The sequence below is a fragment of the Lepidochelys kempii genome, chromosome 13 (genome assembly GCF_965140285.1).
Source record: "Lepidochelys kempii isolate rLepKem1 chromosome 13, rLepKem1.hap1, whole genome shotgun sequence".
In the NCBI taxonomy this organism is placed as follows: domain Eukaryota; kingdom Metazoa; phylum Chordata; order Testudines; family Cheloniidae; genus Lepidochelys; species Lepidochelys kempii.
Genome location: NC_136392.1, coordinates 154,493 through 175,855, shown reverse-complemented (window position 1 = coordinate 175,855; position 21,363 = coordinate 154,493). Strand labels below are relative to the sequence as shown.

General features: G+C 47.3%; 1 protein-coding gene across 1 annotated transcript in view; it reads left to right on the top strand.

Annotated features, from left to right (window-relative positions):
* CCNDBP1 (cyclin D1 binding protein 1) overlaps window positions 1-17,123 on the top strand; it is a 46,010-nt gene extending 28,887 nt beyond the window's left edge. The window contains exon 10 of the mRNA XM_073326847.2: window positions 16,556-17,123. Within this exon, the coding sequence (XP_073182948.1) occupies window positions 16,556-16,609 (54 nt within the window). The 3' untranslated portion in view covers window positions 16,610-17,123. The remainder of the gene's footprint in view (window positions 1-16,555) is intronic.
* Window positions 17,124-21,363: the final 4,240 nt, after the last annotated feature.

The window sequence follows — 21,363 nt, the reverse complement described above, 5'->3', positions numbered from 1 at the left end:
AGTCTTATTAGCCTAAGCTCTGCTCTTGGACTCACAAACACCAAGAGCAGTGGTTCTCAAACTTTTTTTTTCATGGACCACTTGAAAATTGCTGAGGGTCTTGGTGGACCACTTAATGATCTTTCCAAATGTTGTTTGTACTGTTAGCTCACTATTGTAAAGCACTTTGGGTAAAAGCACTATATAAAAACCCCCTATAATAATTAACGTTTTTTGTTCTACAAATAAAAGCACACAACTCATATTTTAATATCAGTAGTCTTACCTTTCTAATGCAATGGATGTGCCCTCTTTCCCCCGCCATGGCAGCCCCCGAGCTGGGCCACGGAAGGACGGGGGTCTCTCCCCTGCTGTGGCAGCCCCTGAGCTGGGGCTGGGAAGGAGGACCATCTCGCCCCGGAAGCCACAGCACTGGAGCTGGGGAAAGTCGCCTCTTTCTCTGGCCACCGCAGCTCTGCATGTCCCTGTTAGAATATAGATATTCAGGCCTGTCTGTAAAGGCCTGTATTCTAAGAATTTAGGTGTATTCTTATCACTTGGCTAGTTATAGAGGTATAAAAGAAAGAATCAAAATCACTGTCTGCCGGTGTAAGGTCCTTCTCTTACTGTGACAGTCTGAAGCCCTGTTCTTAAGCTAAGGCCTTTGGCTAAGCAGCAGAGGCAGCCATAAGCTGGGAAGCGACCGGTCACATCCTCACATTCCAAACTAGTCACATTGAAATAAGGTGCTATTGGGCTGTTAGGAATACAATCCTGTCCTGATAATGCCTATCACCTCCAGAGAAAGGGAAGTGCCTAGAAGATGTAAAAGGAAACTTAGTTTGATAGCATCCTGTCTGGCAAGAACTCACTTATCAATAGCTGGGATGTGAAATCCACACTTCTGTATTGTTTTGTCATTATAGTTCCCACTTTGCTATTGTTTGTCTGTATAATCTCTGTCTGGTTCTGTGATTGTTCCTGTCTGCTGTATAATTAATTTTGCTGGGTGTAAACTAATTAAGGTGGTGAGATATAATTGGTTACATAATCATGTTACAATATGTTAGGATTGGTTAGTTAAATTTCAGGAAAATGATTGGTTAAGGTATAGCAAAGCAGAACAAGTTTTACTATAAAAAGAAAAGGAGTACTTGTGGCACCTTAGAGACTAACCAATTTGTATGAGCATAAGCTTTCGTGAGCTACAGCTCACTTCATCGGATGCATACTGTGGAAAGTTTAGAAGATCTTATTATATACACACAAAGCATGAAAAAAATACCTCCTCCCACCCCACTCTCCTGCTGGTAATAGCTTATCTAAAGTGATCACTCTCCTTACAATGTGTATGATAATCAAGGTGGGCCATTTCCAGCACAAATCCAGGGTTTATCAAGAACGTCTTTTGGGGGGGGGGTAGGAAAAAACAAGGGGAAATAGGCTACCTTGCATAATGACTAAGCCACTCCCAGTTTCTATTCAAGCCTAAATTAATTGTATTCAATTTGCAAATGAATTCCAATTCAGTAGTTTCTCGCTGGAGTCTGGATTTGAAGTTTTTTTGTTGTAAAATAACGACTTTCATGTCTGTAATCGCGTGACCAGAGAGATTGAAGTGTTCTCCTACTGGTTTATGAATGTTATAATTCTTGACATCTGATTTATGTCCATTTACTCTTTTACGTAGAGACTGTCCAGTTTGACCAATGAACATGGCAGCGGGGCATTGCTGGCACATGATGGCATGTATCACATTGGTAGATGTGCAGGTGAATCATAGAATATCAGAGTTGGAAGGGACCTCAGTAGGTCATCTAGTCCAACCCCCTGCTCAAAAGCAGGACCCATCCCCAATTAAATCATCCCAGCCAGGGCTTTGTCAAGCCTAACCTTAAAAACTTCTAAGGAAGGAGATTCCACCACCTCCCTAGGCAACGCATTCCAGTGTTTCACCACCCTCCTAGTGAAAAAGTTGTTCCTAATATCCAACCTAAACCTCCCCCACTGCAACTTGAGACCATTACTCCTTGTCCTGTCCTCTTCCACCATTGAGAATAGTCTAGAACCATCCTCTCTGGAACCACCTCTCAGGTAGTTGAAAGCAGCTATCAAATCCTCCCTCATTCTTCTCTTCCGCAGACTAAACAATCCCAGTTCCCTCAGCCTCTCCTCATAAGTCATGTGTTCCAGACCCCTAATCATTTTTGTTGCCCTTCGCTGGACTCTTTCCAATTTATCCACATCCTTCTTGTAGTGTGGGGCCCAAAACTGGACACAGTACTCCAGATGAGGCCTCACCAATGTCGAATAGAGGGGGACGATCACGTCCCTCGATCTGCTCGCTGTGCCCCTACTTATACATCCCAACAGGCCATTGGCCTTCTTGGCAACAAGGGCACACTGCTGACTCATATCCAGCTTCTCGTCCACTGTCACCCCTAGGTCCTTTTCCGCAGAACTGCTGCCTAGCCATTCGGTCCCTAGTCTGTAGCTGTGCATTGGGTTCTTCCGTCCTAAGTGCAGGACCCTGCACTTGTCCTTATTGAACCTCATCAGATTTCTTTTGGCCCAATCCTCCAATTTGTCTAGGTCCCTCTGTATCCTATCCCTTCCCTCCAGCGTATCTACCACTCCTCCCAGTTTAGTATCATCCGCAAATTTGCTGAGAGTGCAATCCACACCATCCTCCAGATCATTTATGAAGATATTGAACAAAACTGGCCCCAGAACCGACCCCTGGGGCACTCCACTTGACACCGGCTGCCAACTAGACATGGAGCCATTGATCACTACCCGTTGAGCCCGACAATCTAGCCAACTTTCTACCCACCTTATAGTGCATTCATCCAGCCTATACTTCTTTAACTTGCTGACAAGAATACTGTGGGAGACCGTGTCAAAAGCTTTGCTAAAGTCAAGGTACAATACATCCACTGCTTTCCCTTCATCCACAGAACCAGTAATTTCATCATAGAAGGCGATTAGATTAGTCAGGCATGACCTTCCCTTGGTGAATCCATGCTGACTGTTCCTGATCACTTTCCTCTCATGTAAGTGCTTCAGGATTGATTCTTGGAGGACCTGCTCCATGATTTTTCTGGGGACTGAAGTGAGGCTGACTGGCCTGTAGTTCCCAGGATCCTCCTTCTTCCCTTTTTTAAAGATTGGCACTACATTAGCCTTTTTCCAGTCATCCGGGACTTCCCCCGTTCGCCACGAGTTTTCAAAGATAATGGCCAATGGCTCTGCAATCACAGCCGCCAATTCCTTTAGCACTCTCGGATGCAACTCATCCGGCCCCATGGACTTGTGCACGTCCAGCTTTTCTAAATAGTCCCTAACCACCTCTTTCTCCACAGAGGGCTGGCCATCTATTCCCCATGTTGTGATGCCCAGCGCAGCAGTCTGGGAGCTGACCTTGTTCGTGAAGACAGAGGCAAAAAAAGCATTGAGTACATTAGCTTTTTCCGCATCCTCTGTCACTAGGTTGCCTCCCTCATTTATTAAGGGGCCCACACTTTCCTTGGCTTTCTTCTTGTTGCCAACATACCTGAAGAAACCCTTCTTGTTACTCTTAATATCTCTCGCTAGCTGCAGCTCCAGGTGCGATTTGGCCCTCCTAATTTCATTCCTACATGCCCGAGCAATATTTTTATACTCTTCCCTGGTCATATGTCCAACCTTCCACTTCTTGTAAGCTTCTTTTTTATGCTTAAGATCCGCTAGGATTTCACCGTTAAGCCAAGCTGGTCGCCTGCCATATTTACTATTCTTTCGACACATCGGGATGGTTTGTCCCTGTAACCTCAACAGGGATTCCTTGAATACAGCCAGCTCTCCTGGACTCCTTTCCCCTTCATGTTAGTCCCCCAGGGGATCCTACCCATCCGTTCCCTGAGGGAGTCGAAGTCTGCTTTCCTGAAGTCCAGGGTCCGTATCCTGCTGCTTACCTTTCTTCCCTGTGTCAGGATCCTGAACTCAACCAACTCATGGTCACTGCCTCCCAGATTCCCATCCACTTTTGCTTCCCCTACTAATTCTTCCCAGTTTGTGAGCAGCAGGTCAAGAAAAGCTCCCCCCCTAGTTGGCTCCTCTAGCACTTGCACCAGGAAATTGTCCCCTATGCTTTCCAAAAACTTCCTGGATTGTCTATGCACTGCTGTATTGCTCTCCCAGCAGATATCAGGAAAATTAAAGTCACCCATGAGAACTAGGGCATGCGATCTAGTAGCTTCCGCGAGCTGCCGGAAGAAAGCCTCATCCACCTCATCCCCCTGGTCCGGTGGTCTATAGCAGACTCCCACCACGACATCATCTTTGTTGCTCACACTTCTAAACTTAATCCAGAGACACTCAGGTTTTTCTGCAGTTTCGTACCGGAGCTCTGAGCAGTCATACTGCTCCCTTACATACAGTGCTACTCCCCCACCTTTTCTGCCCTGCCTGTCCTTCCTGAACAGTTTATAACCATCCATGACAGTACTCCAGTCATGTGAGTTATCCCACCAAGTCTCTGTTATTCCAATCACGTCATAATTCCTTGACATCACCAGGACCTCCAGTTCTCCCTGCTTGTTTCCAAGGCTTTGTGCATTCGTATATAAGCACTTGAGATAACCTGCTGATCGCCCCTCATTCTCAGTATGAGGCAGGAGCCCTCCCCTCACAGACATTCCTGCCTGTGCTTCCTCCCGGTATCCCACTTTCCCACTTACCTCAGGGCTTTGGTCTCCTTCCCCCAGTGAACCTAGTTTAAAGCCCTCCTCACTAGGTTAGCCAGCCTGCTCGCAAAGATGCTCTTCCCTCTCTTCGTAAGGTGGAGCCCGTCTCTGCCCAGCACTCCTCCTTCATGGAACACCATCCCATGGTCAAAGAATCCAAAGCCTCTGATAGTGTGGCTGATGTTATTAGGCCCTGTGATGGTGTCCCCTGAATAGATATGTGGGCACAGTTGGCAACGGGCTTTGTTGCAAGGATAGGTTCCTGGGTTAGTGGTTCTGTTGTGTAGTATGTGGTTGCTGGTGAGTATTTGCTTCAGGTTCGGGGGCTGTCTGTAGGCAAGGACTGGCCTGTCTCCCAAGATTTGTGAGACTGTTGGGTCATCCTTCAGGATAGGTTGTAGATCCTTGATGATGTGCTGGAGGGGTTTTAGTTGGGGGCTGAAGGTGACGGCTAGTGGCATTCTGTTATTTTCTTTGTTAGGCCTGTTCTGTAGTAGGTGACTTCTGGGAACTCTTCTGGCTCTATCAGTCTGTTTCTTCACTTCCGCAGGTGGGTATTGTAGTTGTAAGAACGCTTGATAGAGATCTTGTAGGTGTCTGTCTCTGTCTGAGGGGTTGGAGCAAATGCGGTTGTATCGCAGAGCTTGGCTGTAGACGAGGGATCATGTGGTGTGGTCAGGGTGAAAGCTGGAGGCATGTAGGTAGAATAGGTTTCCGGTATAGGGTGGTGTTTATGTGACCATCGTTTATTAGCACTGTAGTGTCCAGGAAGTGGATCTCTTGTGTGGACTGGACCAGGCTGAGGTTGATGGTGGGATGGAAATTGTTGAAATCATGGTGGAATTCCTCAAGGGCTTCTTTTCCATGGGTCCAGATGATGAAGATGTCATCAATATAGCGCAAGTAGAGTAGGGGCGTTAGGGGACGAGAGCTGAGGAAGCGTTGTTCTACATCAGCCATAAAAAAGTTGGCATACTGTGGGGCCATGCAGGTACCCATAGCAGTGCCGCTGATCTGAAGGTATACATTGTCCCCAAATGTGAAATAGTTATGGGTAAGGACAAAGTCACAAAGTTCAGCCACCAGGTTAGCCGTGACATTATCGGGGATAGTGTTCTTGACGGCTTGTAGTCCATCTTTGTGTGGAATGTTGGTGTAGAGGGTTTCTACATCCATAGTGGCCACTCTATTGATTGATAGAGCCAGAAGAGTTCCCAGAAGTCACCAACTACAGGACAGGCCTAACAAAGAAAAGAACAGAACGCCACTAGCCGTCACCTTCAGCCCCCAACTAAAACCCCTCCAGCACATCATCAAGGATCTACAACCTATCCTGAAGGATGACCCAACACTCTCACAAATCTTGGGAGACAGGCCAGTCCTTGCCTAGAGACAGCCCCCGAACCTGAAGCAAATACTCACCAGTAACCACATACCACACAACAGAACCACTAACCCAGGAACCTATCCTTGCAACAAAGCCCGTTGCCAACTGTGCCCACATATCTATTCAGGGGACACCATCACAGGGCCTAATAACATCAGCCACACTATCAGAGGCTCGTTCACCTGCACATCCACCAATGTGATATATGCCATCATGTGCCAGCAATGCCCCTCTGCCATGTACATTGGTCAAACTGGACAGTCTCTACGTAAAAGAGTAAATGGACATAAATCAGATGTCAAGAATTATAACATTCATAAACCAGTTGGAGAACACTTCAATCTCTCTGGTCACGCAATTACAGACATAAAAGTCGCTATTTTACAACAAAAAAACTTCAAATCCAGACTCCAGCAAGAAACTGCTGAATTGGAATTCATTTGCAAATTGGATACAATTAACTTAGGCTTGAATAGAGACTGGGAGTGGCTTAGTCATTATGCAAGGTAGCCTATTTCCCCTTGTTTTTTCCTACCCCCCCCAGACATTCTTGTTAAACCCTGGATTTGTGCTGGAAATGGCCCACCTTGATTATCATACACAATGTAAGCAGAGTGGTCACTTTGGATAAGCTATTACCAGCAGGAGAGTGAATTTGTGTGTGTAGGGGGGGGCGGGGGTGTGTGAGAAAACCTGGATTTGTGCTGGAAATGGCCCACCTTGATTATCATACACATTGTAAGGAGAGTGATCACTTTAGATAAGCTATTACCAGCAGGAGAGTGGGGTGGGAGGAGGTATTTTTTTCATGCTTTGTGTGTATATAATAAGATCTTCTAAACTTTCCACATTATGCATCCGATGAAGTGAGCTGTAGCTCACGAAAGCTTATGCTCAAATAAATTGGTTAGTCTCTAAGGTGCCACAAGTACTCCTTTTCTTTTTGCGAATACAGACTAACACGGCTGTTACTCTGAAACCTGTCAAGTTTTACTATATAGTCTCCAGTCAATCAGGAAGTGGAGGTGGGGGGGGGGAGGGAGGAAATGGGAACAGGGAATGGGGGGGGGTAAGGAAATTGGAATCGTGTTTTGCTAAAAGGGGGAAATGAGAACAGGGAATGGGGGTGGGAAAATTGGAATCATGTTTGGCTAAGGGCAGGCATGGGAACAGGAACACAGGTGTAAGGCTCTGTGGTGTCAGAGCTGGGAAGGAGGGTACTAAGGAAGGAAACTAGAATCATGCTTGCTGGAAGTTCACCCCAATAAACATCGAATTGTTTGCACCTTTGGACTTCAGGTATTGTTGCTCTCTGTTCATGCGAGAAGGACCAGGGAAGTAAGTGGGTGAAGGAATAAGCCCCCTAACAGTCCCAAATTCCCCACACCTCCTCTTCTCAACCCATTTCCCCCTCCCACCTACCCCCTATTTCCCCCCAAGGCCATCACCTCACCTTACATGTGCATCTTCTTCAGGGTCCAGGCACCTAATTAGTGGAGCCCACTAATTAGGTGGGTGGCCCTTCATTCTTTTGTGTGCAGCCACCCAGGCACGCACCTTAGAGGGAACTGTCCGTGGACCACAGTTTGAGAACCTCTGACCAAGATTGTTACCTCTAGTCTGTGCCACTGCAACGTACTCTGCCTAGGATTTAGCCCAAAGATTGCTCAGATTCTCCCACTAGCTGGCTTACAATGTGGCTGCCTGCCGCCTGAGCAAGAACTAGCAAGAGTCCTTTGGACTCTGAGTCTACACTGGCTGCCAGTAAACAAACTGCAGGGTAAAATTCCAAGTAGCTGCACCCCATTAGATGGGAAATGACATCTCAGGCATGCCCTCCCTCTCTCTCTCTGAAAGGCCTCCACACCTGCATTTGCCTGGAATGCTTAAGTTAAATATAAAGGGATCTGGGGGGATGGAATCAGTGTGTTCTTGGGAACGCGCTCTCACCCTTGTACTTCCCTCTTCCTGCACGGGCCTGCTCTCCCACCCCAAGTGGTAAAAGCAAAAATAAGCTACCTCAAAATCAGTGTTACTCTCTCCACACACACACACTCCCACTTGGCCTGATATCATCTCCCCAGCAGCATGTTATATCTCAGGAATGTAGATTCCTCAGGGCAGAGATCAGGTCTTTGGTTTCAGTGTAAGAAACTGTGGATAAACTGTGCGTCAGGCTGGTGGAGAAGGAGTTGCACCCAAAATTCCTAGAGCACTTCTCCCAATACCAGAGTAGGTGGATATTTCTGCTAAATTACCTGCAGTGAGATAGCTAGCAGTATTGACAGTATGGTTCAGAATTAATCTCCCTCTGAGATGAATGGGGCAGTTCACACAGCTGTTGTACCTCTGCAGTCAGCCTATATCAAGCGACTTTTGCCTCTTCCCTGGCTGGTATGCCTCAACCCCACCACCATACCTGCCTAATCCCGTGTTCTGTGGATACTGACCAAATGGCCATTGCCTGAAGGAAAGTCTTCTATCAAGGGTTCAGCGCTTGCCTGGCCCCCTGAAGTTAGTGAGTCAGGAAAGCACTTGGCCCCTCATTTTTACTTTTCAATCTAACAGTAAGTGTTCCTTTGGCTTGGAGTTAAACTAACTGGTTTTAAAACATCTCTAATGGCACACACAGAAAGCGATGCCTGGGGCAGGTGACTTGCTACTGTTTTTCCCCCGGTAGAAGCTGGGACAGCTACAGGATGGCTTCTGAATCCAATTAGATAGTGCTGATAGAGCCAGGGATTCCTTCACAACTAGCAAGTGCCTTTTGGGCTTCCTGCCTTGGTTATTTTCTATGTAACCTTTTCCCCTCAAGCTGTTTCTCATTGAGTTCCCATTTTGCTGCCACTCTCCCCACTTTCTGTACCTCTTGGGAATCACCCCATGGCTGCTTGTGCTCTTGCTACATCACATAGAAATGCCTGCACCTACCTTTGGCTGTGATCTTTCTTGTTCTCTTCACACTAGTGCTGCCGGACTGAATCTGCTTCACTTCTGCATGCTGCTCTGAATACCACAGGCAAAGGCAGGGCAGTATCACTGATTAACCTTCATGTATTGCAACTGACCTGCTCACTTTGTCACAGATGGTTGGCAGTGTTATAAACTCATGCGAGGTGTGGCAGCTGCTGGAGCAAGCCCAACTGCCCAGAAGGAAGAAGGGCAAATGAAATTCTGAGGACAAAGGGGATTCACATCTCTTAGAATTCAAGAGTAGGGAAATAAAAATTCCCCAAATTTCAGTAGATTCTTCTATAAAACCAGCATCTGCTGCTAACTCAGTTCCCAAATAGCATTAAACACCCCATGAAGGCAGCCACAAGTTGCACAGAGTAGAGATGGAAAATGACTTAGCAGAGCCTTTCTAACTCATCCTCTGAGTACCAGGGTAGGACTGCCCCTGTCACTACCCCCACCCACCCCCCTTCTATGTAGTGCTATAGATATCCACAGTTTCTTACACTGAAACCAAAGACCTGATCTCTGCCCTGAGGAATCTACATTCCTGAGATATAACATGCTGCTGGGGAGATGATATCAGGCCAAGTGGGAGTGTGTGTGTGTGGAGAGAGTAACACTGATTTTGAGGTAGCTTATTTTTGCTTTTACCACTTGGGGTGGGAGAGCAGGCCCGTGCAGGAAGGCTTTACAAAGAAGTAAATTTTGAGATATGCTTTGAAGGCAGAGATGGCAGTTCTGTGGTGTATGGGCCCAGGAAGCATGTGCCAGACATAGGGAGCAGCAGAGGAGAAGGGAACAAGGAGACACAGAGGAATGCAGAGTTAGCAGCGCACAGGTCCCAAGCAGGAGAATTATGCATGATATGTGGCATGATGGAATTAGAGGCAGAGCTATGTACTGCCTCAAAGTGAGGCCATGGAGTTTGCCTCTGATGCAGAGGCTGTCAGAAGGGAGGGGAGACATGGTGAGCAGGAGAAGAGGGCCTTGGCAGCTGTTCCCTGTCAGAGGGGTGTGTATTGCTGCCCGCAGTGATTTGAGCATGAGAACCAGCCTCAGGGCACTGCTAGGAGGCAGGGCACAAACCCCAAACTGGTTGTGAGTTCTGTACTTAGATTTCACCAACCAGTTATCAAGTGTGAACTCCTCAAGCAGTAGAACAGCCTTAATGTGGAGTCATAGACAGTCCCCATGGGTACTCTGCCCTATCACGCCACCCAGACGACTGTACCTTTGAGATGAATGGTCCCTTACAGCTGAATACTGTTGTGATTCTTGGCTGCTCCCAGTCTCAAAGGAGCAGTCACTTACTGCAGGTCAACTATTCCTTTTGTCTTTGGTGTGAGATCTGTTTGCAGCTTGTAGCCAATCCTAGAACAAACTATATATCAAGATTTTGTTAAATAGGAAAAGGAAACCAGAGTTATTTACAAGGATAAAGAAAGTATGTAAACAGATACATAAATGAGTTACAATCCTAGGTTTCAAGAACTAAAAAAAGCTTGTGGATTATAGAAGCTTAATGTATGCAAGCAGGCTCCCAAACACCCTAAGGTGACCATGGACAGCTGCTGCCTGCCAGCGAGCCTGGTGCCTGCCCCACTGGCTAGGGTTTGGGGCGGTACAGCCTCGCCAGGGGAGCTGCCCGGGCTGGGCACTGGCTCCCGCAAGCGACAGCCCAACATGCTGCTGCTGCCGTTCCAGGTAGAACCCTGAAGCTGCACAGATATCTGCATTATACGTACCTCTTGACAAAAGTAAAACTAGTGTCATATTAAAAGTCTTTGGAGCAGCTACTTCATGCCCACAAACCAAAAATAATCAACTAATCAGTGTTGCCAGTTCTCACAAATCTTATTATATCTCACAACTTCCAGTGTATTAGTTATAGTTCCAGCTAATGGCGCCAAGTGACTGGGAGAATTTCAACTTTCATCTTGAAGAAAAAAACCCACAAAGTTTCTAGGCTTCTTCATGGTTATGGAGTAAAGCTTGAAAATGTGAAGTGAGTGTTTCCTAAAGATTCAGAAGGCAAAGGAACACCTCACAATTTATTGACTTAAAAATCATGATGCTTTTTAACATCTGCCCTTTTTGTTTGTTTGTTTAAAAAATCCTCCTGGGGGTGTGTGGGGGTGGGGGGCAGTTTGGAGCCTGACTCATTATCTTTGAAATGTTGTGGTTGCCAGTACTGAAAACCAACAACATTCCTCTCCTCCACAAACAGCTGTCACTGGCTAGCCCTCTAGGGCAAGCTAGGCTCAACCTGGCTTGTGGCCTGGCAGATATCCCCCAGCTGAATGTGCTAATTATAATGACTTACCCAGCTGTGTGGGATTGAAGATGATTACATAAACTGAGTAGAGCAGACATTTAGGAGAGCTTCATAAGGGGGAAATTTCTAGGCCTCTGAGATAGGCCTGGCAAAGGCTGTAGTAGAGATAAGATAGTTTGCTGTGTGCTGGCAGAGGAGCCCTTCACAGGCAAGCTAGGTTGTGGAAAGCAAAAAACTACCAAGAAGCCCTTTGGGAAGAAGGTAAGCCTGGGGAGGGCAGAGCTTAAGAACTAACAAGTGGTGGCCCCTGGCAGGGGACTAAACAGACCCATAAGAGGCAGTTAAATGAATGGTGAAGTCTGTGGTAATCTGGATGGTTTGTTGTTTGGGGGGAAATTGAGAACTGTGCCTAGCTCCGATGACTAAAAGCCAGACGAGGCAGGGGAAAAGGAATAGAAGAACTAAATTTAAAAACATGCCAGAATTGCTCTGAACCTTGGAAAGCCTCTGTGAGGTAGCTACTAGGGAACCAGCTCCGAGCATAGTCCTGGAGTGGCTGGCTGTGGGTGTGTACAGTACTTCGGTCAGCAGAGAGTGCACCTGGATGGCTGGCTGTGGTTGCATACTCCCACCACCACCCCAGCCTGGGTAAGAGGAGGGGGAGCTCAGGCTGTGCCCTGCAGGCTAATTGATCCACACTATAGTGGGAGAGCAGATGCTGAAGCTGAGGGCACCTCATGAAGAAGGCTCTGCAGGCTGTCCCTTCTTTCTAGCTTGAGTGCCTCCATTGACCACAACTGCAGTAGCATAGCCAGGGGAAAAACTTCTCTTGCAAGTAAGCAAGGCTCAGGCCCCTTTGTATTTGTAGGTCAAGACCTACTCATTCCATTCACCCCAACCCACAGGCAGCACAAGTAGATCTCAGAGCCTAGGTGTCATGGTCTGGCTCTAAGATTATATTGTTTACCAAGGGTGTGCCTGTGTCCTGCAACAGCTCCTGTTTCCAGTTTACTTATGATGTAGCCTTCATAGGGAGCTCCACAGAATCCAGCTCTAATTTGACACAGGCAGGGATAACGGTAGTGAGGGTGCATCTAAAGGAAACTGTAGACCTATAGGGAGCATGTAAAGTAGACTGTAAACTACAGCAGCACTGAGGCTAGTCTCTTACACTGGGACCATGCTCAGAATAGAGAGTGCCAATGTGGCTTAAGCTCACCTTTACCCTCCACTCAGCTCACAAACAGAATTTCCTGAGACTGCTGCAGATAAAAGTTGGAGAGGGAAGAAGTCAAGGTTTTGTGAAGTTGTCTTGTTTCTTCCTCAACCATCTCTAAAATCCCTCCTTTTCTCTCCATCCTCCCTGCTCTGTGCTATTGTCCTATCCAACCTGCCACAGCCTCTTCCTCCTCCTTTCTGCTCTGTCTTCCCACCCCTTTGCTTCCTTTTTCTCCCCTTCAACATGAAGTTCAAGCTCGGGCCATGTCTACACTAGCCATCTTACAATGGCACAGCTGTACTGATGCAGCTGCCCTGTTATAAGATGGCTCATGTAGCTGCTCTGTGTGGATGGGAGAGAGCTCTCCTGCCACATAATAAAACCACCTCAATGAGTGGCAGTAGGAGAAGCTCTCCTGCTGACATAGTGGTGGGCACATGAACGCCTATGCTGATGAAACTTTGCTCAGGGGGGTGCTTTTTTACACCCTGAGCGACATATATGGTAATGTAGACATGGCCTCAGTCTCCTCACCCTCAGGATCTTCACAAACTTGCTTCTGCATCCACCTCTGCCTTCATTTACTTAAACTCTCTTCTTGACTGCTCCCTTTCTCATCTACCTGCTGTTGAATTGATACCTCTTCTTCATGCCACCCATATGCAACAGCACACCAAGCTCCCTCCCTCTCCTGAAATGCCCCATCTGTTAGGAGATTAATTTTAGCTCTAGGAAGCCAGGCTCAAAATGGAATTCTGTACTATGTGACATCCACTCGTGCCTTCAAAATGGAAACCCTTCAGGGCAGGGACTTAGCTGCCTCTTTGGCACATTGACTCTTGTGCAGGGCCATGCATACCTGCAGTACTGCGCAAGTTACTGGAACTGTGACACATGTTATTTTGTTAGTCTCTAAGGTGCCACAAGGACTCCTCATTGTTTTTGCTGATGCAGACTAACACGGCTACCACTCTGAAATCTGATTAGATTGTTAACCTCTAACAAGATATAGATAAGTACCGACTAGTACAATAAATATCTTCCAGTTCTCTGGCAATAAAAGCCTACATTTCAAAGCTCTAGTCTATCTAACATGGTTTTGTTAGCTATTTATAAGGACTAGCCCTAATTACTATTTACATACTTTTCTAATATGTCTTTTAAGGTTGAATTTGGATCATTTAGCTTACTAGCCATGTAACCCTTTCTGGCTCAGTGTCACGTTGATGCAAGAGGGTTTCAAGGACAACCTTTAGGAATACTGCTGTTATAAAGGCAGGAGCAACAGAGCTGAGTGGGGTGAGGGGAACATGAGGAGGAGTGAAATGGGGAGGGTCTAGAATGTCTTACTCAGGAATTGCTCTGCCTGCACAGGAACAATGCCAGAAAAAGAAAGCTATTTGATTTATGAAAGGAAAGAAAAAGATAAAAGGAAATACCCCAGGCCCAGGAAAAGCTTTCCAGCCCCCTGCTCCCCTCCTCACACACCGCATAGCAAGCACCTGCCCCTGGTCTCTGCCGAGCTGGTTGGATCTGCACTGAGTTTTGTAACAGCCACCTCTCTGGGAGTTTCCAGAGAAGGGGCTTTCCATGATAGTATTTTAATTTGTTAAATAAACAGAACTACCATACCACAGCACTACTGAACAATGTATTCTTGCCATTGTGTTTAGAGATCACAAACCCAAGGTGACGTCCCCTGTCGGTGGGAACACAGTGCATCACAAAATATTTTAGGGGAAAAGAGGGGATGGTCAAAGCCACAAGCACTGATGCCTAAAGGAGGAAGAGATGCTAGAAAACCAGTAACACAAAATAAATGGGCAGCTCCTGAAGACAATGTTATGGCCTCACTTGCCTTTTTTCAGCAGCATAGACCTCTCCTTGCCTACATCTGCTGCAGGATACATTTGAGCATTGAGTATCTGGCTGGGCCATAGCCTCCCAACCACTTGTCTATACACTTAATTTTAGTGCAAACCTGGGGGAGACAAGCCCTATTAAGGGCAGAACACTAGGGCTCCTGCGCCATTTGTTCCCTGAGTAGCAGAGGATGGTCTTATCCAAAACTGTTAGCTCAGATCTTGGGAACCTGTAACTCACATACCAATTGCATTCTGGGATGTGAGATGAATAAACTGTTTGAGAGAGGTTCTTTCAGCCTGTTTTAGGCCTGGTCTACACTATGAGTTTGTCGGATTTAGCAGCATTATATCGAATTAACCCTGCACCCATCCACACAACGAAGCCATTTTTTTCAACATAAAGGGCTCTTAAAACTGATTTCTGTACTCCTTCCCAATGAGGAAATCGACATTGCCTTTTCGAATTCGGGTTAGTGTGGACGCAATTCGAAGGTATTGGCCTCTGGGAGCTATCCCACAGTGCACCATTGTGACCGTTCTGGACAGCACTCTGAACTCAGATGCACTGGCCAGGTGTACAGGAAAAGCCCTGGGAAGTTTTGAATCTCATTTCCTGTTTGGCCAGGCAAGCTCATCAGCGAAGGTGACCATGCAGTCCCAGAATCGAAAAAGAGCTCCAGCATGGACCAAACTGGAGGTAGTGGATCTGATCACTGCATAGGGAGACAAATCCGTGCTATCAGAGCTACATTCCAAAAGATGAAATGCCAAAATATTTCAAAAAAAAATCTTTGAGGCCATGAGGGACAGAGGCTACAGCAGGGACGCAACACAGTGCTGTGTGTGACATCAGGAGCTCTGACAAGCGTACCAGAAAACCAAAGAATCAAATGGACGCTCCAGGACAGAGCCCTAGACATGCTGCTTCTACGCTGAGCTGCATGCAATTCTAGGGCGGCCACCACAACTACCCCACCCCTGTCTGGACTCAGATAATGGGATACTCTCCGCCATGCCTGAGGATTTTGCGGACGGGGAAGATGAGGAGGAGGAGGATGAGCTTAAGGAGAGCACACAGCACACTGTTCTCCCCAACAGCCAGGATCTTTTTATAACCCTGACTGAAATACCCTCCCAACCCAACGAAGCTAGAGAAGGGACCTCTGGTGAGTGTACCTTTCTAAATATCATATACGTTTATAAAAGCAAGCGTTTTTTAACGATTAAATAGCCCTTAGAACTTGGGATGCATTCGTGGCCAGTACAGCTACTGGAAAAGTCTGTTTACATGTCTGAGGATGGAGCGGAAATCTTCCAGGGACATCTCAATGAAGCTCTCCGGGAGGTACTCTAAAAGCCTTTGCAGAAGGTTTCTGGGGAGAGCAGCCTTATTCCATCCTCCATGGTAGGACACTTGACCACACCATGCTAGTAGCAAGTAATTTGGTATCATTGCATGACAAAGCCTGGTAGCGTATGGTCCCGGTGTTTGCTGGCATTCAAGCAACATCCATTCTTTATCTCTGTGTTATCCTCAGAGTGATATTGTTCATGGTAACCTGGTTGAAATAAGGAAATTTAATTAAGGAGACATTCTGAGGTGGCCGTTCCTACTGGGCTGTTTGCCTGTGCCTGAAAAGAAATCCTCCCTGCAGTTAGCCACGCGGTGGTGGGGGGGTGGGGGCATTGGCCCTGAGCAGTTTGCGTTTGGCTAGCAGGGATCTTCCCTGATACCAGCCATGCGGTGTGGGAAGGGGTAAACCGATCATTCCAGAGAATTGGATTGGGGGAGGGGGTTAGTTTGGTTTCTGCTGCTGCACGTTAGCAGGAAAACTGCAGCACTAAATGGCCAACTTAATGTGCTTTGCATGGTATGGGAGAGGAGGGCGCTGCTGTTATGAAGGTTGCAGAAGTCGAAAGACTATGGCTTACCATGGCCACCTGCAAGCCGAATTCTGTTTCCCGGCACTGCGTGTGAGATCTCTAACACCGAAGCCTCAGGCACTCAATATAAGATGCAAAATGCGACCTTGTACCAAAATCACCTGTGCTATGTAATGTGAATAGTGTTGTTCACTGTGAAAGAGTATAGCCATTGTTCTGTAAAATGTACCTTTTAAAATACTTCACTACCTTTTTTTCTTCCAGCAGCTGCAAATGTTTCAAGCCTCCCTCCTCTGTCCCAAAGGCTATCTCAGATAAGGCAGTGAAAAAAACGCACGCACGATGAAATGTTCTTTGAGCTCTTGCAGTCGTCCGGCAGTGACAGAGCTCAGAGAATGTGTGGAGGGACACAATAACAGAGTACAGGAAAGTGGCCGATGAACGTGAGGAGAGGTGGCAGCAGGAAGATCAGAGGAGGCATGAGCTACATGGGGCTACTGCGGGATCAAATGGATGTGCTCCGGCATCTGGTGGAGGTTCACGAATGGCAACAGGATCACAGACTGCTGCTGCATCCCCTGTTTAAACGCCCTCTCTCCTCCCCAAGTTCCATAGCGTCCTCACCCAGATGCCCAAGAACACAGGGGGAGGAGGGAGGCTCCGGGCACCCAACCACTCCACCCAAGTGGACAGCCCAAGCAACAGAAGGCTGTCCTTCAAAACTTGTTGAAATGGCCTTTTCCTCCCCTCCTCCCACACCCCACCTGGGCTACTTTGTGAGTTATCTCCCTATTTTTATAATCAATTTAATAAAGAATACATGTTTTTTAAATGATAGTGACTTTATTTCTTTTGCAAGCAAGCTGTGATCGAAGGCGGGAGGATGGGTGGCTTACAGGGAATTTAGAGGCAACCAAGGGGGTGGGTTTTCATCAAGGAGAAACAAACAGAAGTGTCACACGGTACCCTGGCCAGTCATGAAACTGGTTTGCAAAGCTTCTCTGATGCGCACCGCTTCCTGCTGTGCTCTTGTAATTGCTCTGGTGTCTGGCTGCGCATATTCAGCGGCCAGGAGATTTGCATCAACCTCCCACCCCGCCATAAATGTCTCCCTCTTACTCTCACAGAGATTGGGGAACACACAGCAAGCAGCAATAACAGTGGGAATATTGGTCTTGCTGAGGTCTGAGCGAGTCAGTAAACTGCACCAGCGACCCTTTAAACGTCCAAATACACAGTCTACCACCATTCTGCGCTTGCTCAGCTTATAGTTGATCAGCTCCTTACTACTTTCCAGGGTGCCTGTTATGGCTTCATGAGCCAGGGCATTAAGGGGTAGGCTGGATCCCCAAGGATCACTATAGGCATTTCAACATCCCCAACAGTTATTTTCTGGTCTGGGAAGTAAATCCCTTCCTGCAGCTGTTTAAACAGACCAGAGTTCCTGAAGACGCGAGTGTCATGCACCTTTCCCAGCCACCCCACGTTGATGTTGGTGAAATGTCCCTTGTGATCCACCAGTGCTTGCAGCACCACTGAAACATACCCCTTGCGGTTTATGTACTGGCTGCCCTGGTGGTCTGGACCCAAGAGAGGGATATGTGTTCTGTATATAGCCCCACCACAGTTAGGGAATCCCATTGCAGCAAAGCCATCTAGTATGACCTGCACATTTCCCAGAGTCACTACCTTTGATAGCAGCCGCTCAGTGATTGTGTTGGCTACTTGCATCACAGCAACCCCCACAGTAGATTTGCCCACTCCAAATTGATTCCCGACTGACCGGTAGCTGTCTGGTGTTGCAAGCTTCCACAGGGCTATTGCCACTCGCTTGTGAACTGTGAGGGCTGCTCTTATCTTTGCTTTCCCCCGCCCTGAAGCACAAGAATAGAAGTCACAAAGTTCCATGAAAGTGCCCTTACGCATGCGAAAGTTTCGGAGCCACTGGGAATCCTCTCAAACCTGCAACACTATGCGGTCCCACGACTCTGTGCTTGTTTCCTGGGCCCAAAATCGGCCTTCCATGGCATGAGCCTGCCCCAGTAACACCATGATCTCCAAATTGCTGGGCACCAAGGTTTTAGAGAAATCTGTGTTCATGTCCTCATCACCGCGCTGCCGTTGTCTCCTCGCCTGGTTTTTCAGGTGCTGGTTCTGCATAAACCGCACGATAGTGCGTGAGATGTTTACAATGGTTATAAGCTGAAGGTGATAAGCTGGTTATAAGGTGAGCTGAACGGGGCTCCATGCTTGCTGTGCTATGGCGTCTGCTCGGGCAATCGAGGGAAAAGGGTGCGAAACGATTGTCTGCTGTTGCTCTGACGGCGGGAGGGGCGACTGACAACGTGGCTTACAAGGTTGGCTTATAGGGAATTAAAATCAACAAAGAGGGTGGCTTTGCATCAAGGAGAAACAGAATGGCCCCCTCAAGGATAGAACTCAAAACCCTGCGTTTAGCAGGCCCTTGATTTCACAGAGGGAGGGAGGAGAAAATGAATACAAATCAAATCTCATCTATTTCTTGTTTTGATCCACTTCATCTCTCTTTATACATCTTGCTGGCAGCAGACTGTGCAGTATGACTGCTGGCCATCATCATCTCCTGGCTGCTCATTAAAAGATAGTGCAGTAGGACTGCTGGCAGGACTGAATCGCCATGAGACGAAACTTAAAAGGGTAATGACCTGGCTGAGTCTCTCCCATGTTTGCCCAGTCTCACGGAGGTCGGTTAAAAGAGCACCCTGGAGTACATCAACAATCTGCTGCCGAAAGGCAATGAGCGGCTGCTGTGTAGCAATGCAGTACCACGGCTGCCAACACCCAAGACACATACGGTGAGCTGAACGGGCTCCATGCTTGCCGTGGTATGGTGTCTGCTCAGGTAACCCAGGAAAAAAAGCGCAAAACGATTGTCTGCCGTTGCTTTCACAGAGGGAGGGAGGGAGGGAAGGGGGGCCTGATGATATGTACCCAGAACCATCCATGACAATGTTTTTGCCCCATCAGGCATTGGGATTTCTATCCAGAATTCAAATGGGCGGCAGAGACTGCAGGAACTGTGGGATAGCTACCCACCGTGCAACGCTCCGGAAGTTGACGGTTGCCTCGGTACTGTGGACGCACTCCGCCAACTAAATGCACTTAGAGCATTTGTGTGGGGACTCACACAATCGACTGTATAAAAACGCTTTCTACAAAACCGAATTCTAGAAATTTGACCTAATTTCATAGACATGGCCTTAGATCCTTCACGTTCATTATTTGCATGGGTGCACCTGGCACTTTAACAACACATAGGACGAGGCTGGTGGCCCATGGTGACGTTTAAATTAGATCTAACAGAAATGAAAAAAGACTAATGGGGGTTGGGCAGTTAAGGAAGTTAAAATGTTAGCAGAATTCAAGGAAAAAAGGGAATATTGAGCTCAGGAAAGCACTGATTTTTAAATTAAAACAAACAAACTTTATTCTGACATGGTGGCAGAGCTGGAGCAGTTAGTGCTGGAATGGCAATTAGTGATGGAAAAGCAGTTATGAAGAGAGATTTGAAGGAAGAGAGAAGCTATTAGCTTCTGTTCCCATTGGGTAGAAATGAGAAAATTTGCCAAGTGGTGTAATAAATAATTAAATCTCCCTACTTTCCTCGAAGAGGAACTGGGGGCTCTCAGCTCTGCAGGGCGTTTCTGGAAAGTTTCAGATTAAGTCAGGAACTGAGGCAGTGACACAGTCTTCTGGTAGGTAGAAATGATGCAGATACACAGTTTCAACACTCTTCTGATTTCAACATGAACACACCCATCACTAATTCCCTTCTGGATCATTAAGGGAAGTGACTCACATTTAGGCTAAGAAAAGCCTCTGGAAACAATCCTGCACTGGCTGACCCGATTGCATATGTGCATTTACAAAAGGGTCTGATGAACACTGCTCCACTCAAAACTGAAGGAACTAGATACATTCTAAAGCCTTGTTTCTTTTCTTTTTTTTTCAGTTTTTCCCCCAGAAACTACTGATTTTTCATTTGGGCTGGAATTTATCATCCTTTGTTGCTGCACAGAGTTGTGTGTTTTTTTAAAATCTATTCAGCCACCTGTGATTCTGGGGAGCATCTGTTCCACTATAGCTAAGGTCAGGAAGCCCTTGTTGTTTAAAGAACAACTCTTAAGTGCTCTAAAATTCACATGGATATTGGGATTGTCTTGAAATTTAGTGTGCGTTATGGGGATGTGGGGTAAGCTCAGTCATCCCAAACTGGAGTCATTTGACCAAGGGGTCCTGAGATACAGTCCCGTGGGGTAACTACAGTGGTGCTAGTGTTACAGTCACAGCAGGGTCCATGAGGTGATGGGGGTCCAGACGGAGTGGGATTTCAAGTGAGAACCCAGAAGTCTGGAGAGACAAAGGGGGTGGGGTGCCAGCCCCTCCCTGGAGATATAAAAGGATTGCCCCCTCCAGACTGGTACAGTGGATAGGGCCCAGTCTTCCAGGAGCCTGTATACCCCGTGCGTGGAGATGTAATCTGATCACATATAAGGATGACCCCAAGGGTTAGAACCAGGCATCTGGTGACTGGGATGTGGGGCTGTCTGGGCTGGGCTGATAGCCACAGAGAGCGCTGACATCTAGCCGCATGTGTATTCCTGTTCATGTCACTGCCAACCCAGCAGAAGTTGAGCTGGGACACATTGAAGAGGAGCTGCTGGGGCAGAGGCCCACTGAGGCAAGGCAGCAGCTGTGGTGTGGGAGCCCCTCCAGCCAGGACAACCTTGGGAATGGGCAACGGGATGGATCACTTGGTGATTGCCTGTTCTGTTCATTCCCTCTGGGGCACTTGGCATTGGCCACTGTCGGAGGACAGGATACTGGGCTAGATGGACCTTTGGTCTGACCCAGTATGGCTGCTCTTATCTAACCCAAGGCCCTGAACATGAGCAACTGGCAAAGATGCACAAAGAAGGCATGGGAGGAACTGCAGTGCTGGGGGATGTGTGAAGGTGGGGAAAGAGAGATGGGAGATGCAGGCTCCCCCTACCCTGAGTCAGAGCATGAGGTCTGTACTGGGCCCAGTCCTA